At 33.1% G+C, this 27,505-nt stretch overlaps 2 protein-coding genes across 4 annotated transcripts; one reads left to right on the forward strand and one right to left on the reverse strand.

Moving 5' to 3' along the window:
- Positions 1 to 487: 487 nt before the first annotated feature.
- On the reverse strand, positions 488 to 12,432 carry LOC135840041 (uncharacterized). The gene is made up of 4 exons (XM_065356355.1): positions 11,146 to 12,432; positions 9,589 to 9,702; positions 1,601 to 1,828; positions 488 to 1,112 (listed from the first exon to the last, which is right to left on the reverse strand). The coding sequence occupies exons 1-4, from the start codon at positions 12,003 to 12,005 to the stop codon at positions 989 to 991; spliced, it is 1,326 nt and encodes a 441-aa protein (XP_065212427.1). The 5' UTR covers positions 12,006 to 12,432; the 3' UTR covers positions 488 to 988.
- On the forward strand, positions 1,988 to 26,950 carry LOC135840042 (dehydrogenase/reductase SDR family member 11-like). Of its 3 annotated transcripts, XM_065356357.1 has the most exons (8): positions 21,489 to 21,571; positions 22,622 to 22,702; positions 23,054 to 23,218; positions 24,953 to 25,118; positions 25,418 to 25,547; positions 25,735 to 25,864; positions 26,005 to 26,157; positions 26,814 to 26,950. In XM_065356357.1, exons 3-8 carry the CDS (start codon positions 23,087 to 23,089, stop codon positions 26,853 to 26,855), a joined length of 753 nt encoding a protein of 250 aa, XP_065212429.1. In that variant the 5' UTR covers positions 21,489 to 21,571; positions 22,622 to 22,702; positions 23,054 to 23,086; the 3' UTR covers positions 26,856 to 26,950. The 3 variants fall into 3 exon arrangements, with proteins under 3 accessions (XP_065212431.1, XP_065212428.1, XP_065212429.1); XM_065356359.1 differs by lacking the exons at positions 21,489 to 21,571; positions 22,622 to 22,702 and adding an exon at positions 1,988 to 2,121; XM_065356356.1 differs by lacking the exon at positions 22,622 to 22,702 and having other exon boundaries at positions 21,436 to 21,571.
- The last annotated feature ends 555 nt before the right edge of the window (positions 26,951 to 27,505 follow it).

The raw sequence follows: 27,505 nt of genomic DNA on the forward strand, positions 1-27,505 counted from the left end.
TCATCTCCTGACAGAGTAGCGAAATGCAGAAAAACTCATTTTCCCTACAAATTGGTGGAATGTGTTATTACCAATATCGATACATTATAAAAATTTCGAGATCGAAGATTGAAGATGAAACTGATTGGAATTTTTAAAGAAGATTAATATTCATTAAAAGAACATAATATATAAGTTACTGGCATCGGTATATGCCAATATAGGTACATTTTTAAAAAAATGGTATACCGAATGAGACCTTAAAGGTTGTTCTCATTGTTTAAAAAACATTGGTTAATTATCGTATCTTCGATATAATATAGAGAGAGACATATTTTCTCATTTTGCTCCATCTTATCTACCTACTTTATTACTTTATGCCGAAACGTCGATCATATTTCGGATACACTGAACCTTATTATTTTTTTAATTATAATTACAAGTAACATTTTTATTAAAAAAATTAACATAAACTGAAAACAATTTTTATAAAAGAATGGATCAAGTATTCATAAATAACTGAAGTAGCTATTTCTACTTTATTCAGTTCAAAATTTCATTCAAAAAGCTAAACAAGTACTTAGAGCAGTACTTACCTATATGCATTGGTAATTATGGTGCATACTGTTAAGTACCTAGACCTATTACCTACATCTATACCTATATACTGGTGGTATGGTCTATCCGTACATGTTTTGTGAAGGGAAAAAAAACTTACAGGATGGCCAAAAAAAAAACAAAGACGAGTGGTTTTCAAAGCTATGCTCCAATTGAATGAAAAATTATCGTACCTATATATCTTAGTCGAATAATTATTAAAAACCATATTCAACATTATGAAGAATTTTTTAATAATGCGATTTGTTTTTTTTTCTTCTTCTTCAGTTGTACGAAGAGAAAGTAAATATTTACTAATGTTCTTATGGTGACTTTCATTTCTTCTTAATCGTTGAGGTTTATGGGGAACAACTATATTGAATGATCTGAACTGTTAACATATTTTAGCCGGTTACGTTTGATTTTTTTGTGTGGTAGTAGTCTCTTCCAAGCAGGAAAATTGTTCACATTGTCGCGTTTGCACCGCCTCGAATACATCTTCCAGATGTAATTTCTTTCTTATTGAAGATGTTGATCTATAAATTGAAAATATTACCTATTAATATGGTATATGGCACATACGTGTTCGTCGATTGTGCCCATTCGAGTAAATCAACAAATTAGATAATACGTTCCGGAAATGATGAAAAAAATTATGTAATTTTTCAAGTTGTGAAGTGTTATATGCCCGCACTTAGGAAGTACGAGTGTAATGAAAATTTAATCAATCTTAGTGATAATACTTAACTACATAATTCTCAAATCGAAACACTATAAAAACCAGTTGATATTTTGTAACAGTTTAAAAAAGAGGACACGAATTTTATTTTAATACTTTTAAACCGTTTTCAGTACATTGGAAATTTTATTTAGAAATACGAAAATTTTTTCTCGAATTTGCAGCCAAAATTTGAAATAAACTTTCCGTGGGTTTCTAACTTTTTCTATATTGCTATTGATTTTGATTAAATTAATGAAAAAGAACGCAAATTTGTTTCGAATATTTTGAATGAAACACACGTACCTTGATACTAAATACCATAAACTGTATTCGGCAAAATTGCTCTGCTCACTGGATCCAGATCCTGCAGCAGCCGCTTGACAGATTTTCATCTTATTGCACGTTACATCGTTTGAAGGAGTTAAACCCGCATTTGCTACTAAATTGTACAAAACTACGTTGGCATCAGTACTTTGAAAGTTGTCATCAGCCAATCTGAAAAATGGTTTCACTCCATTTGGAGCCTGAGGGCTATAACAAAATCATTTAAATGTGATCGATCAATTGTTTCTAATAAATTTAAGAAACTGTAACATGAATTAAATTATTTTTACGTAGATATTTTTTCGAAAAAATTATTCAATTTTTAGTTGTAATAGCCTCATGTTTCTTATTCTTTGTTTCAGGATTTCACAGTCTCACGTCAGTATGCTACAACTTACTATGATGAAGTGCAGTGCGTCATGGAGGAAAACAAGTTCATGCGATGAGTCCTATTGGCTCGAAGGAAGAGAAATAACTTGAATACGAGTAACAAGATAAAGGTTAGTAACCGAAAAACGGGGAAAATGCTGCCATATATTTTACGATTGTGTTGACCCTTCTCTTCTTAAAATTCCGATCAAAGTTGCGTCATCCAAAAAATCGTAATACATTTTTCAATTTTTGCTAGCCGACCAAAAAGAGTAGGATATCTGCAGAAATCAAGATGAAAAATTAAAAAATTACCTTTGAAAATGCTTGCAAATTCGATCAAGTAAATTATTTGTATTTTGAATTTGACACGTGATAGAAATCTGATTGACTGCAAATGCAATTTTTTCCCCATTAAGATTTTTACTATATCTAATACTAGGGAGCTGATCAAAATTTTGGAATCAGTGGGTCATTCCATGCCAAATCGGCTGATTTTTGCACGAGAGGTTTTCAATTTTTTTAAAAATCAGATCATGTGTAGAGGTCATCAAACGACGACAAATGACACAAACCGGACATTTTTTCGATTTTTTTTGGCGGAGCTATGGGGCTTCAAAGTTTTCCAAAATTACCGAAAATGGAAATTTTCAGTTGCAAATTGCTCCGATTGTATGTATGTACCTACGATGGTATAGAATTTTGAACTTCTTTTCAAATTGTAGTACTTTGAGAGGGGGATCGACGAATAATGTCAAAATCAGTGTTGCCACTTTCAAAAACCTAAAAAAATCGATTCATAAACTTATAATTTAAATATAACCATGATCTTGGCGAGTAAAACTTCTGAAAAATTCTCAGTTTTAGTCCTTTTTAGGAATAACATACCTATCTATCAGAAAATTGGACCGATGTTTTTTTTTCATTTTTGAGAAAAAAAATTACAAGTTTTACACTTATTGCAAAAATACCATCAGAAACCTAAAAAATGAAAATTTTTGCATTTTTGAGATATTTTACAAATGTGTAGACAAATATGTGAAAAAAATCCCCCTCCCCCCCCCCACAATTTTTCAACAAATTGACGAGAAATACCATTTTTCGTGCAATAATTTTAAAAGAGTGAAACGTATTGAAAAAATTTCACTGCCATTTTATACTAAAGTGGGAACCTAAAAAATAAATATTTTTGCACTTTTGAAGTACGCATGATCTGATTTTGAAAAAAATCGAAGACCCCTCGTGCAAAAATCCGCCGATTTGGCATGGAATGAGTGACCCAAATGCAATTTTTTACCCATTAAGATTTTTACTATAATACTAGGGAAGTTATCAAAATTGAAATCAGTGCAATTTGAAATTTTTTTTTTTCAAGTTTGAGAAAATAACGTGAAACTACTCCGGGAACTTGAACAGTTAGCTTGGGCTCGTTCTCTGGCGTGGTAGAGCCGGGGAAGATACTTGCATTGTCACAATTCTTTCTGAAGTACTCAAAGATATAAGTAAATTAATTGTAATAACCCTGAAGAAAATAATAGGGTTTGATCAGGTCTAGTCAAACGTTGGCAGATCCAATCAGGCTTTCCCTATGGCTATTGGATCTTATCAGGTAGTACATAATAGATCTAATTGGATCTAGAGAATGTCCAGATCTGATCAGGTCTGATCATTCAGATATGTTTAGATCTGATTAAACCTAATCAGGTTTTCCTTATTGTGTCTAATTAGGTCGAAACAGATATAATCCTATCAAAACTTTGATCTGACTCGATCTGATTAGATCCAGTCGTTTTCCGTTGGGAATTTAAGATGATATTCTTCAGCTTTTGATCTGAAAAAAGTTACCAATATTTCAAGGGTACCCAAATATGAATTAAAAAAAAGAATTTTCTATCCCAGTTACTCAAAAATTTTCAAAATTTGAGGTCTGGTAACCCTCTTAATGATGGTTGGGGAGGGGGGAATGACAGCTAATTTTTTAGAGAAGGGCCATAATATGCAACAATGTTTTGCTATTTTCGTCGAAAATTATTATTGAGCAACGAAAATGGCCTCGTGGCAACTCGTACGTGAAAAGTTGAGTTTTTCAGTCATCGATTTTTACTTCCATCTTATTTAGTTTGTTTTAAAATCCAAAGGACGATTTGTTCCAAGTTCAGCTAATCTTGAGATGAATATTTGTCAAGTAGGTATTATTTTTTTTTGGGGGGTTCATCGCGTTCATATCCAATAATTTCAATGAATATGAGGGAGGAGAGGCATTCGAAATTCATTTTTGCAAAGTCATCCTAGTTATTATTTTTTTCACTTTATCCTATTTCCATCAGTTTCGTGAATCCCCAGAAATAGGTGACTGCAGCCTTTGTGAACACAATCCCTGTCTTCTACTAATTTGATTTTTAAACAAGGTACATGTTCATTAGTTTGAGGAATACCTAATTCCCATGATCTATTCTGCGAAAACTGCGTTTTCAAATTGGTATAGTTATTGGAAACTTTGGGGATGTAAGTAGGTACTCGTCCATTTTGAAAATAATTCTGTGAATCACAATGGTAATCCCGACGATGAGACAGAACCTCAACAATGGCTGCTTTCACAATTTCTAAATTCCAAAACGATTGCAAAGTTTGATGCGACGCGACATCGTCGGTTGTGTATGTTGTAATAAAACATATTCAAAAAATGCTACCTTAAAAAGGAAACCGTTAGTTGGCATGTGTGAAATATGTAAATTTATTAGCGACTGTTCATGGAACATTAATCGATCTAGTTGCTTTCATAATATCTAACGATTTAACTTTCAACATTTTTCAATCGCACGCGTCTCCTTTACATGGCACTTTTTCTTTCATCGGAAACATCTTCGTACAGGCAGGTAGATATTATAAAAAGTATCGGCGGAGGCGAGGCGATGTAAATCTAATGCTAATAGGCCTAATGGGAGTAGGTATAGTGTAAGTCTACCTACCTGTCCAAATTATAAGTAGTGTTGCGTGCATTATAACATGATGTACACTATTCTACTACATATAGGTACCATGAAGATGCAGACATTATGAATAAAAAAAAATAAAAATGAAAAAAAAATGTATGGTAGAAGGAAACTGAGCTATACTAATAATAATATAGTAAATAATAGAGGTCAAGGTTATGATACGTTAAAGCGCATGTCCACTGATTTAACCATGAAAAACTTGATGATACAAAGAGATTCCGATACGGGTATAGAAAACCGCATTCTTTCGCTTAGTTTCTACCGAAGATACCATAGGCTCCTTCTGGTTGTGTATTTCACTTTCAATATGAAAAAAAAAGTGGAACTAATTCGACTATTTGAATAGAACTCCTGTTCGCGCGGCAACGTATTTTAATACCGTTTTAATCGAAAGGCACAGCAATTCGTTTAATACTTGTTACAAGAGCAGAGCGTTGGTGTTATTAAATTCAACGGTACTTCACAATAGCAACTTACTCTGCAAATTTATTTTTATGATTATTATGATGTTACAGTGAAATCGCGTAATTGATTCAAATGTGTAATGAACGCTGCGAGAAAGTAACTTACAATTTTACAGTTAGCCTTGGCTCATCAATGTCTCTCCCACCTTTTTACCTACTCCGGAAATGATGCACTTTTTTGGGGGGTACAGTGCGTCTATGTTTTTGAAAAAAAACACACATTTTGGGCTTCTTATTCCAGAAAACTCGAAAATATGGCGTAATTCACTCGATCGCGAAGAAAAACTCCATGTGCTACTTCGAAAGTAATATAGGTATACCTTTGATGGCACACGCAATACCCCAGAAACATACATTACTTACGTATTTCGCGAGATAACGACCATTTATATTCTCTCGTATAGGTAACCAAAATCATTCGTCAATCAGGCAGTTTGAGAATATGTTAACGATGAAGTTTTCAATGAATTCGTAAAAGGAAAAAGTAGTATGATGTAGGCTCCAGTAATCAATAATTGCGTTTATAGGTAGCTCAACTACCAACCTAAGTTTTCTCTCGAATAAAAATACATAGGTATTTGTAAACTTGACACCAACAGGTGACGAGATCTCTTCCGTATCAAGTTCAAGGTAGTATGAGAATGAGAAATATCGTCGAATTTAGAATCATTTCGTCGACGAGTGATTTATTCTTTATCGATTCATATTTCACGCTTTATGATTTCTCATACCTACTCCAGCGTGTTCAATTTGTTTTCAATTCGTAACAAATTACGACATTTTAAAATGTTTACCGAACGAGTCAGATTCATACTGTGACATACAGAATTACGAATTCCCGTAGAGATGACGACGTTTCCGTACACATCGTGTTTCGTGAACTAGGCAGATTTTTAATTCAAGTTACACCGCGAATGCTGTGTGAGTGATTCACATCAGGTGACATGTGTTTACATTTACATAATGTGAGACTAGGTCATTCATCTATGCAGACACCTGACAGGGTGTCTTTTCGAACGCCGGCCATGCTTCGGATTTGAATGAGATCAACTGAACGAGTTGAAGAAACCAAATAATGTTTACCTATGATAGGTCTTTGATGGCCTTCGAAGGGAAATAGTTTTGAAGGGACTACTTTACAGGTCATCGATGAAGTCCATCGAATTGAAATTTGGCTTACTAGAAGAACATATTGTCACTCATCCCTCACGTCAGAATCATATTTTGAACTGTCGGAGTGAATTACAAAGACTTTCTTCAGAAGCTTCAATACACTGAAGGAAATTCAGCTTTTACGGAAGGTTCCAGATCGGTTAGAAAGTGATCGCCATCAATCTGAGAGTTTGACTTGAAAAAAATTAAGAATAAAGGCTCATTTTGTGAGTTTTCCTGTTGGGTGTGTGTTTTTTTTAAAATTTGTATAATATGACCTGGTCTGACAAACGGGGCCACAAGTCAGAAAACTTTTTTTTTACAGGAGAGGCAAACATTTTTTTGGTCAGTTTTCATGTTTTTTTTCTTTAAATGTGTTTTTCTCAAAAACTTTTTTTTGGTGGGGGGACGGCAGAGGGGTTCATTATTAGATTATATTGCAACTTACGTGAGGAGCTTTATATACAGTTTAATGCGTGGGGGGGGGGGTGTCTGGAATGAAGGGAGAACTTTCATCTATTTGAAAAGATAAATGATCGATCTTGGTGTAGAAAACTTGTTTTTTGATCCTGCGATTTCAAAAAAATGGAAAAATACATAAAGAAATGTATGACATAGGAGGCTGGGAGTGGTCTCATTGGACTCCTCATAATGTCTAGTTATTTTCAAAATGGCCAAAAAATTGAAAATGAAAAATCTTACTTGTGGTCCCTATAGTCTTAGACCAGGTCACAAATGTTAGTATCAGAATAAGGAAGCTCCCTCCCTCCCCTCCCCTCCCCTCCCCTCCCCTCCCCTCCCCTCCCTCGAAATTAAAGACTTCGAATTTTTTCTCAATTTTCCACTGAGCGTTCCAAAGTTTGTCAAAAATATTTCAAAAACGAAGCCTCCTTGAAGAAACCGATCACATTGCTACAATTTTGTTTCTCTTTATTTTTTTCGTAAGAGTTTCAGTTTTCCTCTCAAGTCGATCTTTTGTACTAAAAAATTTGTTGTTTTAAAAAAAGTATGTGATTCTGAAGAAAACTAAGGATCTATGAAAAAAATGAGGAAAAAAGATTGTTTAGCTTGAGGCGAGGCGTGATTGTAGGGATATTTTGAACAAAAATTAGAAAGTTCATTTTTGTGATGAGCAATCTGCATTTTTTTCCTTCAATTTTTCGTTCGATTGATGGTTCACGGCACCCTTCCTCCGTTTGCCAATGTAAAGAATTTGCGAAACATCGAAAAATTAACGTCGACAGTTCAAAATTGGATTCTACATACTTTTCAGCATTTTTGTACTTGTACTTAATATGGATCCCTTGTCCATACATATTTCATTTTTTTTTTCAGCCAGTCCAAAACTTTGCTCATAATTAATTTGATTTCGATTCTTTTCAGATAAAATTGAATCTACTCATACAATTAAATCCAATTAGGTATTATCTAATCAGATCCAATTTGATCTAAAAAGTGGTGCGATCCAAATTGATTTCGACAGGTAAATTTTGATGTTTAAATCGTATCTGATATAAGCAGATCAAAATGGATCTGTTCAGGCCTGTTTGGATCGAGCCATTTTTCGGATCAAATGGAATATGATTACGTAACATCCAAAACTTTCTTCCTGAGAGCTAATTTTAATCAGAGAGTTTGAAAAGGGTAGGATGGATAATAGATTACTATTCTAAACTAATATGTACTTAGGTAGCTAAAAAAGTATGAAGTGGTTGAGATAATTTTGGAACTGTTTCATCGTGAGAGAGGTAAGGGTCGTCAAATCCACAATTTTAACATCACTGAACATATTTTTGTTTTCTTGCAAGCTGCAATTTTTTTTGAAACATTTTTCACTGGAGGGACTGAAGAGTTGTTAGAATTAGCAGATAAGGGAGTCGAAAAGCATACAGATGAAGCTGTTTTCCAAAGTTAAGAAAATTGCAGACTTATGTATGTAGTTGGAAAGAAGGGGCATGGGGCGAAAGGAAGTACAACGTAAAATCAAAAGGTTAAATAGCAGAGTGTCTACTGGCAAGAAAAAGGCGAGAAAGTTAGAAAAAGGCGAGAAATTCGCATGGGTGGCAAGAAAGTTAGAAAATAGGTAGTATAGAAATTCTTTCGAAAAGCAAGAAAATTTCCAAGAATTCACATCAAAAATCTCTGAAAAATTAAAGTTATCCCACTAAAATTTCAAGTTTTTATTTTGTTAAAATTGATGTTGTTCTACTTTTCGAATTGAAAATTTTTCAAAAATTTTTCCCTCGCTTCGTTCGGGCCATTCAAGATGTTATTTTCAAAACTTTCAAGAATTCAAAAATTATATAGGAAATTTTTCATTTTCTGAACAGAACGACTAACTTTTCAAAATTGTTGATATATTGTGCTCCGATGAAAATGTAAAATAAGGCATACAAAATCGTCGTTTTTTCGTTTTTCACACCAATTTTTTCAACAAATTCTCACTTTCGCTTTGCTTGAGCAGTCATTTTACCTTCATTTCAAAATTCTGATTTTGCTCTCCCCTCAATCACAAATAAAAATATAAGCTCTCTCATGGTTTGATCCTGTAATTGTAGGCCTATATGTCACTGGTATTTAGCACGTTAAAATTTTGTTTTTTTGACGGAAAAATAACAATTTTTTGTTGGCAAAATGACATCATACACCCCCTCTCCCAAATAACGTGACTTCGGCCCACATTCGAGTTTACTTTTTGTTTTGTTACTGTTTTCATCGTAGAATTGAATTCACTCCCTCAACGTTTGTTTTTATTACGTTTTTTTATTATGTATACTATTTTTCATTTGAGAAATTAATTCACTTCTCTGCTTTGAAGAATAAATTTTGAGAAATTTTGTGGGGGGGGGGGTTAGAGGGGTTAGCGAAGATTATCTACATGCGTAAATATGAAGAGGGGTGAGAAATTCGCTTTTTTGATTTTAGTAGACACTCTGAAATAGGTATTAGGTAGGTACATATAATAAAATATAAAAATCGTAGTTACTTGGTGGAATTGATGAAAATCACTTTCGGCTGTAGAGCTGTTAAGAATAACCCGATTGGAAGTAAAGTGGCTAATATTTGCCATAATCCGTGACTTTTGTGGTATGGTTTTCCGCTGCAACAATAAAATAAATTTATGGGAATAATGAATTTTATTTTAGGTACATTTTTAGAAAAATAAAAATTTACATTTAACACATTTTCCTTGAAAAAATGAAATTTCCTTAGTGGAAACGAATTTCGAAAATTTATGCCTAAGCAGATGGGAAGAGCACTTATAGAGTGTTCAATTTGAATTTTTAGGTTTGAGTTTCACTTGAGACCTTTCATAGGAGTTTTGAAAACCATCAACGTAGACTCCAAAAAATCCACCATTGATTCTAGAATATTCTGAGTCATTATTAATCGATTTAGGAGGTGGAGTATGGAATCTATACTGTAGATAGATTACATAAGTATATGAACCAAATTCTAGCTTGAAAAATAAAATTTTGAAACTAGTTTTTTGGCATTTGCAAAATCGTTGCCCCTTGAAATTTCAAAATATGTAAACATTTTGTTCGAAGTTCGTTATCATTTTTACGTGTTTGATGCTACTCCGAATCTAAAGTAAGTGTGACATAGGTAATTAAATCGTTTTGCGTAGGACTAGGTACGTAAGGAAAAAGTATGAGAATATATATCTGGAATGCTTTTTGTGGACTTTTCTACGCTCACTACCTACCTACCTACCTATCAAACAAATGCATACATTTGAATAAAAAAAAGTAATGACCATAATAAAAAGAAGAGATATTTTTCCGCATTATTCTTCATTGTACTATAGCAGAAGACTACCTCGAACAATATAAAAGACAATAATAATTAATTTTAAGAAAAGAAAGCAATAATGAAATTATAATTGAAAAATAAGTGTCGATGGGCGTGAAACGGCGTAACAATTATGCATAATGCATAAGATAGCTTTAAATTCTACACCAAATGACCTATAAATTAACCGAAAGGTTCGTACCCTCTGTGTATCGTAAAATCGAACAATACTCGTAATTAGCGAATTTTTCACCAAAAATTCAGAGCGTTGAAAATTCGCCTATTCTGAATAATTTTTAGCCAAATGCGAACATTATTAACGAGTCATTCAAGTACCTATCTCAGGTAAAGATGTTGCAGAGTACGAAAGTACCTATTTTAAATTCGCAACTATGTAGGTAGGTACTTTGAGTTTCGGCACCAATTAAATGAAATTGCTGTATCGATTAAGTAGGTATATAGAGTCGTATAATTCGTACGCGAATAAAACAAATTCAAATTTTCGAAATTCTTTTTCGTCTTCGTTGGGAATAAAACGATGGAAATAATGCGCTTATAATGACTTGATAGGGCCGAGTTTAATTTCGAGTCAATCAAATGGAAGAATTTCTCGATAGTTTTATCAATTAAGGTGATAATTGCGACGCTTGATAGGCGCCATCGTCCAGATCTACCTGCGTATAGGTATAGGTAAGGTACTGTATTCGGAGCATCATCAAAATAAATAAGAGTAAAAGTAAAAGCTTACCTATATATTGGTTTGGGGTAATGATGAAAAAACCCATCGTCGACTGGCGCACCGTTCGCCAAGAAATCATTATGACCGTGAAAATCAGCTGGAAATTTATTATGCTGGAATTCCGGACTGGTGAAATCGCTATTTTTTCCATATTCTTCGACCGGAGCCGGATGAATGTAAGGATACTTTTTATCTTTATGATAATCGTAATACAAATTCGGACGCTGCATGGGGTTGATTTTCGGAGGAGCGAAAGTCGTCACGTAGGGTAATTTTTCGTGATGAAATTTAGAATATGGTAAATTAATGTAATTATTGCGAATTGCTCCGTCGTAACCGCTGCTCGAAGTTGGCGAATAAAAATGCTCGTGTTTGACCACAGCACTCGCTTTAAAATGATCGGTGGTCTTAAAGGCTGCATCACCGTCTTGGTAAAAAGGCGCCGAAATAGTTTCCTCGCTGAATTGCGGACTCGGTACAAAAGGCGTGAACCCGGATTCGTAATTTCCATTAGATTTGAATTTATGATTTCCAATCGTAATGTAGTTTTCGTTCGAAGATTTTGCAGAAGGTTCGAAAGACGAATTGGTACTTTGAATCGATGGTTTTTTTCTCGGCGGTTCCTCGAATTCCGGCGGTTCGCGCACCTCTTTGACATTTTGGCTGATTTTTTTATCAACGATGGTCGCCTCTTCTTCCAAATTCGTCGAATTAATTACGAAATTTTGAAGCGACGATGGTAATCTGGACGTTCCAGCGGCCGGTGGTTTCTCTAGAATTGATTCTTTTGTGTCATTATTGCCGCTAATGAATGGTAAATTTGTGTAAATTAGCAGAACTAATACTACGTTGCTACTGAAACGGTGCATTTTTCGAAACTCGAATGCCACCACACGCAGGAAATCGTAACCACTCGAATGTAGGTAGGTACTCTGAATTACGTTCTGGAATCTTTTGTTATGTTTACACCATTTGATAATATTGAAAATAGGTACCACCAAATTACGTTTCAAATTCACTTGCACTTTTATGTAAAAAATGAAATAAAACTATGTCCGTAGGAACGTCAATCGAAACGTATAAATTCAACTCGTACGAGAAAGAAAATATTTACTTGACGTAAAATTACGCGAAAATGATTCTATGTATATAGTTCAACAAATCAAAATAACATTCACGGTGACTTACATGATGTAAAGTCATAGATGATGGAACTGTTATGCTGTCACCGAAAAAGTAATTTATGATGTAAAATTCGTAACTCTAAATCATCACGCGGAATCGTCAACACTTTCTATAATTTTCACATGCGTGAACATATATAAAATTAATTCGCTAATTTGATTTGAAACAATAGGAAACGCTTCGTGATTAAAATAATCGACGTTACTTCGGAAATAATTACTGCTTCCGCATTGTCACCTTTATGGTGTACTAATGTACTTATAAAATAGATAAGTACATATTTTTATATAGATTTTTTTAAAAGTTGATGTAATTCAAGGATTTTGAAAAAAAATAAAATAAAATAAAATACTCCTAAAAATGTGGAACGTGTTGTGAATATTTCAATTTCATTGATGAAATGGATGTTCCGATGACACAGTTTTATTTACTACACTTAATCTATCTACTTTTTTATTAATAGGTACCATTCCTACCTATTTATTTTTCCATTTCATGATTTCAGTTCAGTTATCTGAAAAGTATAAATTAGTCAGTTTAGTTTTGTATTTTCGTACGAAAAAAATTTACAGTCGTATCCGTAGAATGCACTAAAATACCTACCCAAGTTGGTAGGTATAAGGTTGACGTCGACGAAATCGTCGATGCCAAAGGCATCTGAATAAAATGTACGAGTAATTTTACTTCTTGATATCTCGATGTCCATTTTTATAAAGTAAATAAAGATGCTTCACACCGTTATAATAGCTCTTTATATACGCGAGTTTATAAATAAATGCAGCCATAAAAATTATATTAATGAAAATTTCTTAAAAACTTTCTTCTTTTATATAAATATAATTTTTTTTCATAAAGATCATCGCAATCATCGAATATCTTCAAAAATATGGATAATAAAAGTAACGGTTATACTTTAATAGCGACTATATCTACAAGATAATAAATCGTTCACGCGTAAAAAATTAAAACGATCGTAAATTATTAACGAAATTACTATAGAACATCGTGTTCTTCATTCTCAGATACCTTAACGACAGGAAAATTGTATAATTTTTGTCAGTTTTCTTTATATAGGCATAGTACCTGTATAACGTTTTTATTTTCACGATGCACGTTTACGTTTATCAGTATAATTATTAATGAATTGGTTCATGTGGTTACCTTCAACTTCGTTTAACACGTCGTTGACACATTAAAAAGTACTCATCTTGACACCTCGAGAGGTACTTCCGTTATTAACTAGGTGCTAAATGGAGTGAGGAATGAGGGAAATAGTCAGCTTTCCAAAACTGGAAAAACCTAGAGATGTACAATAGGTACATTGGACCTATCTAGACGTAGGTATATTTTAATATTTTGCATGAGAAAAAAATCTAAAAAGAGTGCCCAAAAATACCTAAGTGCACCTTTCAAGCAAATATTTCATTTTTTAATTTTTGACAAATCTTTTAAAAAATTCAAATTTTTATTTTTTATATGCCTATTAAAAATTTGAGATTTTATCAAATTGGGGTAAATTATTGATCGATTCAAGCAGTTTTTTTGAGCCTCCAGCTAACTTTGGATTGTTTAGTTTTGAAAAAATTTGCTTTACAAGAACCAGAATACTTTCTGCCCGTTCAGATTTACGGTTTGGTTTTTTTTTTTTTAGAAAACCAAAAAAATTCAAAAATCCTCTGGAGGTATTGCAGTTCTTCGAAAGGATCATCGATCGATTTTGGAGGCCAATACTTTCTTAATTTTTTTCTCCCAAGATAATCGTTAAAAATATTTTAGATTTCAATCCAAAAGCAACGGATTTTGAAAATTTGTGCCTAAGCCGATTGAAATGGCTATAAAAAAGGTGCATCAGAGTTCATTGGCGTGGAATTTCATTTTGCCCCTTTAAATGGCAATTTTTCCAAAATTGGAAAATCTAAAAATTCGCTTTAGGGTCGCAGTTTAATTACATTAGGTATACGGACTGAAAATCGTCACGAATCGATTTAGGAGGTCCAAAATAGGATAACAGATAACATTTTAGCTTTCTATCTTAATTTGATCCATGTTTTTTAAATTTTCCTTGTAAAATGAAAAAGATTTAAATTTCCAAAAATTTGCCAAAAGTTGAAAAATAGATATCGGTACCTACTTTAAAATTAATGTGGTAGGTTTTAATGCTTTCTCAATTTTTTCTATTCGGTATAACTGGACAAAATGTTGGGTGCTTGACCTATCTGTCTGGCCTCCCAAGGTCGTCTGTTTTCCTGTCTGGCCTCTAAAGGTCCTTGACCCATCTGTGTGGCCTCTCAAAGTCATCTGTCAGCGTTTCGGGCCTCTCGAGGTCACTGACCTACCTGTCTAGACTCTCGAGGTTGTCTGCGTGCCTGATTAGCTTCCCAAGAACGAGTGCTTTGCCTGTCTAGCCTCTTAAGGTCGTTGACGTGTCTGTCTGGCCTTCTAAGGTCATTGACCTGTGTGTCTGGACTTTTAAGGTCACTGACCTACCTGTCTAGTCTCTCAAGGTCATCTGTCTGCCTGTGTGCCTCGTGTCATCTGGTCGTCTGGCCCAAAATGCGCTTTTTTGCAATTATTTTGTTTTTATTTTTTATAAGTACCTACTTACCTACTTCAATTTTCTCAATAAATTTAATTTTTTTTTAAATGTACACAAATTCAAATGGACAGTTGAAGATTCGAATTCTGCCTGCTTTTGAGGAACCATACTCAAATATCCATTAATCTAAAAAAACTCAAGTTCACTGAAAATATAATCATCAGGAATGATTTTACATGACATCGCACAAAATGTATTTTAAAACCACTATAGTTGATCAAAATTGAATTTTCTTATCTTTGATTGATTAGATTTTGAAAAATAGGAAAAACTCTAAAGTCTTCTAGGGTTATACCTACTTTCTAGATTTGCAGCAAATGATACATATAATGGAGATTCGATAGGTCAGAGTAACCAATACCTAACAATGTTTTACTTACTAAGATATCCAGTTAGAATTTACTGAAAGCCAGATTTTCATCTACCGAAATCTAGCTTCTCAGTATATTTAGGATTTCGAAAATGAAGGCCTGACCCTATTGAAGGATGCAGCTAACAAGGAAGGTGCCCCAGGTGACATTCGCCGATTTCAATGATTCTTGCATCATTGGATAGAGGACATCGAACATAGTCTAACCCCAAATTTTCAGCTGCTGAAAATTTCACCATAGACTAGTCTCATCATATGTACTGAAATGCCAAAATAATATGGAAGGTTTTGGTATGCAACCTTCGCCGACTATTTTTGGTTAATTTTTCAAAATTCCCATGTGAAAATTGAAAAATCGCCCTGGAAGGCTGAAATATCAACTTCAGCAGCTGAAAATGTCACCGTGGGCTAGTCTTATCATAAGTATAGAAATGCTCAAATAATATGGAAGGTTTCGGAAGATTCTCAATTTTAAAAAAAGTTTATTTGTAAATTTTCAAAAATACTCAAGAAATTGAAGAATTGAGTTATCTGGAATTTCGAATTCGATTTCTAGGGTGGCGTGGCGTGGCGTGGCGTCGTAGGTTTGTAGATTATTCAACCAAATTACCTAACAAATCTCCAATTGATTTTTTTTCTGAATTATAGGAAATTTATATGTATAATACGACCACTTTGTTTCAATTAAATTATTACACTTGCTTTCTCCAGAGCTTATTGGCGTTCACCGATTATGAATTTCTTCCTTCGATTCTGACGATATACTACTTCTTTTTCTGTGGTGTTGAATAGTTTGATAGGAGAGAAATTGAATATTGTTCTTATATGTATATGAGGCTATATTAGGAAAATTTGTGCGTATAAATTACCCAAGAAAAATAGGCCCATGATTGGATCTGAATCGCAATTTTGGTCTTTTGTTATTTTATAATAAAATTCACCACTCCAGCTTCACAGCACCTAAACCATTTAAAAATTAATTCACCTATTTTTCTAATATAATAATAATATGTGGTCGCACGATCGAATTTGACGTTTTTTGAAAAACAAAAATTGATAAAGAATAATATACTTGTACCTATAAATGGGATATTGGAAAAGAAAAACATAAGGAGAGAGTTTTTCCTTTCCAATATTATTGGACTCCTTAGTTTTATTGGTTCATCCTTTACCTATAAATGGGGTTTTCCAGAATTTCTTTTGCATGTTTTGAAAATAATTGTTCACTCAATAACGTAAAAATTCACTCGCAAAAGTTTCTTGAATAGTAAAAAATGGTCTTCAAAATATCACGAATACGATTCCAAATACTTAGCCCTGAGAATTTCAAATATTTTTCATCCTTCTCAAAATCCAAAAGATGGCGAGAAATTCATAATTATCGTGTTATTACTTCAAATTGAGAACGCCTTGTAGGATATGTAACTACCGACCTCTACGTATCAAGTACATAAATTTTGCCTATTTCAAGTTCTGAAGGCAACCATGCCTTGTACCTACGAGATATTCGTTTTAACGTGACCGCAAATCTCGCTTTTCTCAAACTCAGTTTTCAAATTGAAAAATGCAAATTGGTAGAGTATATTTATTGAAACAATACGTAAATTATTATTTTCGAAGCATATATTTAAACTAACTAACTAGAAAATACTCTGACTATGAAGAGTACCTATCGTCAGTAACTTTACTCTAGTTCAGACATATACTGTGTAAATCTAGCGACGCATTCGTATTACACCCGCCCTCTTCGACCACTCTCCGCAGTCGATGGTCGATGGACCGAATACCAGAATAAAAAAAGGCCACGCAACACGATCGCTCCTTCATAGCCAAGATACCGCAACCCAAAGCACACGATGCATTTTATCGTTGATTTCGTCCTGATTTCAACTTTATGTATAGTTGAGTACTGGTCATTCGTCTCATAAAAATTGAAAGCACGTGCGAGTGATGTAGTGTAGGTCTAGGTAACGAGTACAAGAGTAGATACAGGTATTACATTAGGTAAATTGAAAACTTGATAGATATTGGTACACGAGAATCGATATCAATTGCTCAATTGATCTGCGTGGACTCTGGTTTCGTGAATTTCAAAAGTTTATTGCCACCGCTGCTTGCAACAAATGCCCTCTAATTCAGATCTATCGTTGAGGGATGAAATGATAAGATCGTGTTAATTGAGTTGAGACATCGAAACTTGTTTCGAAGAATGCGTATTTTATTCGACATCCGTTGGGTCATGTTTATCACCATCAAATACGATGTCAAGGCTACCGATGTACTTGCTCGAATACGTACGAGTATAAATGTATATACGCTGAAAAACTAGCGAACGAGTTTATCGTAAAATTACATTTCTTCACCCAAACTTACCGCAGTTATTTTTGCAATCGCTTTTACCTTCTCTGGTAGGTACCTATACCTAATAGCGTTACTTCACGTTATAATTAGTTGTTTATACACACCTCTCTATAAATACCTTTATCTACGTCTTCTTTTTTTATTTATCTGGATACTTTTACAAGCGTCACCCATACCTTTTTAATACTTGATACTAAATAAATTTTTTATTTACTCGGAAAGAAATTTCTTTTGAATCGAATGTCACACAGAGAACAATACGCGCGCTGTCTACAGGCGAAATGAATTTCACACTCGCGGTATCGTAGGCACATATCATCACTTTGTAAGTTACCATAAAGAAACTATACAGTCACCAAATGTCGAAGAAAAAAAAATCCCGTGAAATAATGACAAAGCATAATAATTGTTGTGAAGTATCCGAAATCCTGATGCATGTCGATAAGAAAGAGAAAAAAAACTCGAGTAACTTTTTTTTTCACTGAGATTTTTCGGTAAAAATTTATCATGCTTTTTGCTTATAATTCATTCACGATTCGTTCCATCGTAAACGTAACACCGTTCAGATGTTAGGCTCACATTCGTTTTCAATCGTGTGCAGAGCTTTCTGTATCGAAAGGAAATTACCACGAATGTCGTGGATTAATTAGGAATCGGATTATATACTGATGATATGTGCATGTGCATACATCGAGTCGGAGTCTTGGACTTGTAGTTTGTTTTTGTTAAAGTAGAAAATGAAAATGAACTGAGGTGTGCCCAGCAGCGATGTGGTTCTACACTACATCGACTGTTCTGTGAACGGTAAAGCTTTTATTCATGAAAACGTTTTTGTTGGTAGGTACTTTAGGTAGGTACCTTATACAGGAAAACCTTCACCACAACGCATCAATTTTCCGACAAAAGTTTACCTAGATTTGTTCGAAAATGGTCGCAGTCGATTCAAGCGGTACCTACAAAAAGTTTCAAGTAATTTTATACAGAGATCGGTGATTTTGGATTTTTCAAATACCTATCTTCAATTCTCGCATACGCGATTCAACCGGATCCTTTCTATTCTCAGTACCTATTGAACTTATCTCAGGGTCAGGATTAAATATCTTCAGCCGTCGAAGTTCATTACACCGTCTTCTACAGTCATTGCAATGTATTATGAAGGAAGTCAGAAGCTGTTGCTGGAGGCTCTAGACTGGCTTAAAAGTGGTTGCGATCGGTTCTATTCAACTTTGTAATGAGAACAAATTTTCAGAATTTTAACTCACAATTTGCCGTCGTCGTGTGCGAAAGGTGAAACTTATTCTGGAAGATGTATCTAGCTATTTATTTAGGAGAACGATTTCAACGTATACACCGATTTTCAGTCCTACTTTTCTTGAAATTTACTGTTTTTATAAAGCAAATTGGCACAGGTACCGTGAGTTTTTTTTACCACTATCAAAATTTGCCATTAATCAAAATAAGTCACTTTTTTTATCAAAAAGTTGCAGAAAAGTCTCACTTTTTTGACAAAAATTGCAAAAAATTGATAATTGCAAAAATGTAGGTATTAGTTTTTTTGCCAATAATTTCCAAAAAGTCTTACTGTTAGCCAAAGATTGACAAAAATGCTCACTTTTTCAAAAAAAATCTTGCTTTTGTATCTAAAAATACTAAAAATTGCCAGAGGTTTCCATTTTATACATTTTTGTATTTTTTTCTTTCAACTTATTTTAGGATTTTTTAATTTTCATTTTTCGCTCATTCTCTTCAAAATTATATTTTTTGACGTTTTAACAAAAACACAATTTTTGCACTTGAAAAATATCAGCATTTTTCAAAAAATCGATGGGTATGAAATTTTTAAAGTTTTATTTTTTTGCTTTTGACATGGATATGTTTTATGCGCGTCATGCTGACTTTTTCCCCCTAATTTGGGGGGGGGGAAATTCAGTTGATTTCTGACATTATGTCATACTTTAAACAATTTGAAATTAAATCCAATCAATTGGTGTGAGGTTGACTTTTGAAAGCTCAGAAAAAAAACTGTTCAACTTTCTCACATTAGGTTTGTTTTTTTTCACACGGATTTTGGCAGATTTAAAATCCACGAGAATCTGCTAGGATCGTAGCTTTTGAAAATGGATTTTGGATTTTACCTGAAGAGAGAAGACTTCTGATGTTTTGAAAGTTTGTGGTGGGGATCTAAAAAGTGTTTAAAAAAGAGATTCAAAAAAGTCCAAAACCTAGATTTTCGAGAATCCGTGTAAAAAAAACAAACCTATTATGTCAAATTTTTAAAAAATCTGCTGATTTCCTGACATCATGTCAGACTTGGGGAAACCAATCAATGAATTACTAAAATGATGCCGTTCAGGTTTTCAAAAATGACCTCCTGATATTTTTGTCAGACCTTTTTTAAAATATTGAAATTCTAAACATTTATTCAACTTGAACAAAAAAAAAACATTTTCATGATTTAAAACTTTCCTAGTAGTCAGGGGGCCAGCGTAAGGATCAATTGCACCCCCTTGCCGATCCTGCGGGACAACTTTTTTCTTAAAGCGACAGTCCTAAGGAACATTTCTAGCCCTTGTCCTCAAAAAAAAAGTGGCCCTTTTTACAAAATGGCGGCCATTACATATTTTGACTAACAGGTCAGCTGAAATCGCAGATTTTGCGTTCGAACATAGGACTAGCATACAATTTTTTAAACCGTACAAAGATAGATCGAAAGAGCAGGCAAAAATTCATCACCTGTCAAAATTTCACGTGCTAAAGTGCCTTTTTCGATTTTTGGTGAATTTTCAAAAATCAAATTTTGGCCAAAATGTGAGAAAAAATCAAAATTTTACCAAATTGACCGGGAAAGCTGAAATTTGGGATATACCCTATTTTTGACCTGCCAAATCGATTGGAAACTGTTTCAATCAGTTTTGAGTAGTTCTGGAGCCTCCAGCAGATTTTTGAAACTCGAAATTCCAACAACATTTCATCAAATGGGGTTGGAAAGGCGAAATTAATTCTGCAAACTAATTTCAATACGCTGTGAAGTCGACTGCAGGTAAATTTCAAGTCGTTTTGGAGCCTCCGACAATTTTAAAAAAATTACTGGAGCCTCCAGTAGATTTTTGAGACTTGAAATTTCCCCAAAATTTCATCAAATGGAGATGGAAAGCTGAAATTAACTATATGCACTCCAATTTTAACACCCTCTGAAGACGACTTCAGGTGGGTTCAAGTAATTTTGAAGCCTCCAGTGACTTTTTGAAAGGATTCATGGCGTTTTCAGAAGGATTACAATTTTCAAAATGTAGCTGGAAGCTTCAAAACCACTTGAAACCACCATTGATGCAGTCGACTATTAATTATTTACAATGTTTCGTTAACTAAATTCCTTGATTTTTGAGAAAAATGTTAGTCGCTGTATCTAACATTCAGTTAAATGTAAAAATCAGATAGCCTAGGTAGGTACCTATTATTTGTCTACTATACTCTGATGCATGTTAAATTTCTGGAGGGGAGGGGGTCGCATTTTTCAACAAAAAAAATCATCGAGATATGATACCTATGTATGTTATTAGAAAACGAAGACGTGTACATATTTTGAGAAATCTTGCTTAATTGGTGACCTAATTTCTAGATAAAAATCCAAATAAATTAAACGAAAGATTGCAGAGTGAAAAAGCGATAATTTTGTATGAATAATTCAGCGCTTGTTTAAAGAGGTATACCAAAATCAAATCCATTTTCGAGATATTCTATGAGTGTTATCAAATGTTATCTTAGGTAATTAGGTATTGCGTTGCACCAAGAGATAGGTAGGTACGTTTTTGTAAATATCTTTATAAAGTATTGTGTAGCTACGTATCAGGAAGCTTTTCTATATTCATTGCAGTCTTTCGTGTGGTATGAGCAGTTGCAACTTCAACCAGAGTAAACCCAAGGTAAATGTGCAATTTTTAATTTTTTGTTTTCGAATCCTAAATTCTTTTTTCCTGCCTTTATCGTCAAATTGAATCTCAAACTCATGATTAATCAGTTCTTTTTTCTTATTTTCATAATTTTTCAATTTTTTTCCAAAGCGATTGCCTTTTAAAACCTAAACAAAATATTTACAGACCTATTCCGTAATTCTTCTTGAATGTTCTAACAAACATAAGGCTTCTTTATAATGATATTTGAAAAATCGTTTCTATATAATTGAAAAGTTCATTCGTTGATTTTAAATGGAAGTGTTTTTTATCATTCAGTAGACATTCACCAATTGAACTTTTGCATAGTTCTCAATTACAAATTCTAAACGACCCTGTAATCGTACTGGATTTTTCTGAATTTCTGGATCTAATTAACATTTGGGCTTATACTTGAAAAAAATTCTTACATTTTTGACTAAATTCGCAAAGGCAGGTTACTTTGAGTTGAAAGCTGTCCAGTCAAAGAAGGGAGGAACCATAGATCCTTAAAGTACATATGTATATGTAGGTATAGGTTATTTTTGAAAGAATGCAGTCGCTTTAGGGTAGAAAACACACCTATTAACCCTTACCTTTGACCTATTGGCTTCAAATTTTTTGTGAGACACTTTCAACTCTAAACTCTAGATACCTGTGGTGCGTTTTTTTTTCAATCTGCCAGCTGCCTGATGAACATAAATTCAAAAACCGAGAATGGCATATCCTAGTAACATTATATGTACCTATGTAGTTACATACATTTTTTGAAACTGGATTGATTCCTCTTCTTTTGAATTGCTTAGTGATGAGCAATGAGTAATCTCAAAACATGGGGGCTGGAGTACTTTTTAAACAATCTTTGTGTAGAGATTTAGGTGGGTATAAGATTAGTAGGTAGAGGCACGTCGCTCTCGAAAAAACCTCATCACTGTAATTAATATCAACGAATCCTCAACCATCCACACTCCGCTTTCATTTTAAGCATCAAACATCAAATTAAATACATAATACAAATTTAAACAACACAATGATCACCAACAGGTTATCGATTAATTATGTAAATGCTGACAATCAGCATCCAATAAAGTTACCAAATGCGATCTTTCATCGTTCGTTCAATATGTAAGTTGATAAAAAACAAAAATTTCTGTCTTAAAATTACAATGTCATTGGTATGCTGCGTCGACGTAATACGTGTAAATTATTCTTCGCCGCAGCGTACCACACATACACAACATTACATAATGAAGTAGTTGAGAATGTGTTTTTTTTTCTGTACAACACTATAAGATTCGCATAGTCTGGTTTGATGACTGCGGAGTTTCGCACGCTTCATCTCAAGGTCTGGTCTGTGTACCATACCAATAAACCGGTACCATCAAGTTAACTGGTGCTGGAATAGAAGCTGATAACATTTCAAGTTTGTTGCGCGTTCGGTGAGGTACATCACGTGTTTTTTTTTTTTTATTGCAGATTTGAACTTCGTAGTTCACTTTTTTCAAAAAGATGGATAAATGGCGCGGCAAAGGCGCTTTGGTCACTGGCGCTAATTCAGGTATCGGCGCTGCTGTTACCAGAAAACTTTTGGAATTGGGAATGGTGGTTGCTGGTCTCGATAGACAAGTTGAAAATTTGAATGTAAGTACCTACCTGATTTTATTAAAAATTTCAAAACACTCGTTTTGGTGGACTAATTGTAATTTTATATTCTTGCGGAATATTTGCATTTGGAGCGAGTTCAGTTCCGTAATGGTTGATTGTTTAAAAATTTTCAAACAAGAAGGATCTTTTTTCTCAACTAAAGAACTTTCAAACAAAAAGTGATTCGAAAAATTTATTTGAAACTACACCAGATTGCAAAATTTCTGGTAATTTCATCTTTATAATTTTTGAAAATTTTTAAAAATTGAAATTTTACTTACTCATGTGAAATACGTATCAAAACCAAATTTGATCAAAATGGAAAGGCGGCGTTTTAGGCTTTTCTTCTTTTTTTACGACACTCCCCCCCCCCTAATTTCGTCGATTGAGGCAATTTTTGTCGTTTTAAAGCTCTTAGTGGATGTTTGAATCTTTTTATTTTTTTTAAAATCTGATAAAAATGGTGCCTGCTCCTCCTTTTCGTTAGAAGACATAACTTTTAATTTTGACCACATTTTTTTGTCTTCAAATTTTGAGATACCTACTTACGTTATCCAATTTAAATGATATTTCAAGCAATGTTTGCCAAATTCACCTCAACTTTGGCAATTTTCAGTCATTTTCAAGCTCATTTTTCCGTTTTTATGATACTTTTAATGTAATTTTCAACAAATTTCATTTCACTATGATGATATTTGATCCATTTTATTGATAATTTTTTAAAAAATTATGAAGCATTCACAAAATTTTTCTCAAATTCTAAAATATTTCATTAATTTTTACTCGTTTTTAATTTTTTTTTTTTTTTGTTCTTTTAGGTAACAATTTTAATTTTATTCCATACCTTTTCAATTTTCAAGTTTGGATAGTACTGCAATTTGCCAAAAATATTGAAAAAGAAAGGAAAAAATGAGCATAATTCGAACTCTTGAAGATTTATATATTCTCAAACACGAAAATAAAATTTTCTACTAATAAAATATTACTTGATTAATCAAAAATGATTCAAAAATTGCGTGATTTGAATCATTGTTTACGAATCATGATTCGTAAAATGATTTGAGTTACTTTTTTTGAGTAGTTATTCGTTCCAACCCTGCCTAAGCGCGTAAATACGCCCTTAAAAAAATCAAAAAAATTCATTTTGACAATTTTTTGGCCACGATTGAAATTATGAACGTTATTGCAGCTCAAAAATGGTGAAAAAAATTCAGAGAATCTTAAATCCTGCAAAACAAATTTAGGATTTGATAGTTTTTAATATTTCAGTCCTACATATTAAGCAAAAAAATATAATATCCTATGAACGTTTTTTTTTGTTTGTGTGCTGAAAGTGTCTAATATAAAAATACTTTTTTTTTTGAAGTTGTAACTGTTTTTTGAAACATTTTAAAAATAATGTATTATAAAAATTGGGGTTGTGATTTTTAAAATATTGTCAGTTGACGAAAAATATTTAGCTTTTTTTTTCAATTTTTAACAAAAGGATTACTTGAGTTAACCAGTTTGATGTGGTTCTGTACTAAATTTCAATCAGCCTAATTGCCTTCTTTTTTTTGGTCGAGAAAAACAAAAGAATATCAGACCATCGAACTAAATTTTCAAGAAATAACTCCATCATCTCCCTTTAATTCAAAAATCCCTTCGAAAATGTTTTATAATTGCAATTCTTCTCTTAAAAGTACTTCATTCAGTTATTCTAAAAAATTGTTCTCGTTGACGTTTTCGCAGACGATGAAATTGACGGATAAATATGGAGAATCCTTGTTCGTATTGAACGTTGATCTTTCTCACGAAGAGGAAATACTACGAGCATTCCAATGGGCTGAAGAAAATATTGGAGGAGTCGATGTGCTGGTAAATAGTGCAGGCATTGGAGGCACTTCCACTTTACTTGGTAAGTAAACTTTACTCATTCCTTTTTACGAATGAAAAATGATTACTGATTAGGTACTTTTTAATTACCTAGTATAAAGATGAATAAATATAGCATACCTATCTCCTTCTATTACCTATAAGAAAGTACTTACTCACTACTGATATTTAAGATCGTAAAAGAATACCTACCTACCCATTTCGTTCAATGAACCATGATAAATCTATCACTAATATGGCAGAAATTTAAGTAGGAAAAACCGATAGGCACATGTACTCTTATATTTATACCAACTGTAACGAATTTAATTCTATTTGCAGACGGTAATTTTAACGAATGGCATAATATGTTGAATATTAACGTAATAGCGTTGAGTCTGTGCGCTAAAGAAGCAGTAAAATCGATGAGAAAAAGAAACGTACAATTTGGACATATAATTCATTTAAGCAGGTATATTACTTACGTCATATAATTTGAAGATACTATATTTATTATATGCCAATCAAAGAAATTCTAAATCCATTTCACGCGCGGAGCAGTTCGATTGATATGTTCGACTTATTACCTATACCTACCTACCGATTTAGGCAGTTCGCATTTATATAATATGAAATTTTTCTTTCTTTTGCATGTTTAGTAATGCAGCGCACATAGTTCCTGAATATAGCCCATTTCATTTTTATTCCGCTACCAAACACGCCGTAAAAGCTCTAACCGAAGGATTGCGACAAGAATTAAGAAACATCAACAGTCCTATTCGAGTCACGGTTCGTGTAATTCGGTCGAATAATTTTAATTAACGTTATATATACCTACGATGAACCATACCTACGAGATATATGTACCTACACTACACTGTGATATACGTATTTGAAAATTTATATTGTAATTAAAAATATCATTGCAGAGTATTAGTCCCGGTATTGTAAAAACACCCATAATACAGACATGCTTGGGAGACGATATTGATAAAATTGTTTACGAGAAAAATCCGTATTTACAAACCGAAGATATTGCTTCAGCTGTGGAGTATATTTTAAGCACACCTACTCATGTTCAAGTACGTATAAAGTGATATTTTCTGCATTCTGTTTGGTATCGTGATCGTTGATCATAGATCATTGGGAGAAAGGGAAAGATGAGTTGAACAGACGTATTTCAGTCTCGAATTTGGTGCAAAGTTGGATTTACCTAGGTAATTTAGAAGGGGTGGTTTCTAGATCTAAAATCAACAAAAGTACCTAGATATTTGAAGGTATTGGTAAGAAAAAATGACTCCTCAGTTTTCAGATCGGTATTAACGAAACAAACGAATGTTTCTATTTACAGAATTACGTACTACGTAGTTTGACAAAACAATTTTAAAAAATCAAAACTGACCTTCCATTTTACTGAAAAAAATGTTCACTTCTCAATTTTTTTAAGTTATCCATTCAAATCATTTTCGTTCTCATCTCCGAGTTCAAATTTCCACATTATATGTACGTACTTACCTATTTTAAACTCATAGGTAGATATTTCAATTAAAATTTCGAAATTAATTTTTTTGATCTCTTAATCTTGCGCAAAATTTTATTTTTGAGGTAAAATATTAAAAATTAGTTTTGAAATGATTCAACGATAGTCTGGAACCTCCTTTTGGCTTTTGATATACTATAAATAGTAATTAGATTAGGCGTTTTTGACATTTAGTGAAATAATTTGTATTTGTTTTAGATTCAAGATTTAACGATCAAACCTTTAGGAGCGAATAATTGAAAAATATTTGGGAGACTCGAATGAGTCAATTTTTTAATCATTTTGTTACCGTAATTTTTATTTTTTATTGTTTAAATATATTTTTTTACATCCTAGATCATTTGATGTTTTTTTCTACGTAGGTACCTGATAAAGTCACTAGCAAAAATCAAAACAAAAATTAAAATAATAATAAATGATAGTTTATGATAATTGATAAACGAACGAAAAAAATTGTAGGTTGATCGAAATATGTAGCTTATGCCTACCAGGTATGCGACTGGTTACCAAAAGTATCGAGTGTACGAAATAACTTTTATCAAACTGCCGGTAGGTTACACAAATATTTGATTCGAACCACGAGGTCGCCAAGCTAAACGAGTGATTTCGAAAATTCTTGTACAATTTTGAGATATTTCTTATGGCTACTGTAAATTAAATCATTGGGCTTGCATCGCAAGTATTTTCATGGAAGAAATTGTTGATTCGTCGTTATTTTCGATTACGTAGTACCTATCGAATAATTTGATCAGATATAAGGTAGGTACTTTTTACAGAACCTAGGTACCATTTCTGTTAATTTTTATTCAGATTCTTAATTAATGCTTGGAGCGTCTTGTGTTGTTCTGTTTGCTTCCTTCTTTTTTTTAAAAATAAGTATTACTTTTTGT

The sequence above is a fragment of the Planococcus citri genome, chromosome 3 (assembly GCF_950023065.1).
Source record: "Planococcus citri chromosome 3, ihPlaCitr1.1, whole genome shotgun sequence".
Taxonomy (NCBI): Eukaryota; Metazoa; Arthropoda; class Insecta; order Hemiptera; family Pseudococcidae; genus Planococcus; species Planococcus citri.

Bases quoted from the DNA above. Each gene is read 5' to 3' on its own strand.
- LOC135840042 (XM_065356359.1), top strand. From the start codon at position 23,087: ATGGATAAATGGCGCGGCAAAGGCGCTTTGGTCACTGGCGCTAATTCA. The intron at 23,219-24,952 runs GTAAGTACCTAC...ACGTTTTCGCAG, and splicing joins GACAAGTTGAAAATTTGAAT to ACGATGAAATTGACGGATAA. The intron at 26,158-26,813 runs GTACGTATAAAG...TATTTGTTTTAG, and splicing joins GCACACCTACTCATGTTCAA to ATTCAAGATTTAACGATCAA.
- LOC135840041 (XM_065356355.1), bottom strand. From the start codon at position 12,005: ATGCACCGTTTCAGTAGCAACGTAGTATTAGTTCTGCTAATTTACACA. The intron at 1,829-9,588 runs GTAACTACGATT...ATTTTGTTATAG, and splicing joins ATTTTCATCAATTCCACCAA to CCCTCAGGCTCCAAATGGAG. The intron at 1,113-1,600 runs GTACGTGTGTTT...TTCAATTTATAG, and splicing joins TTATGGTATTTAGTATCAAG to ATCAACATCTTCAATAAGAA.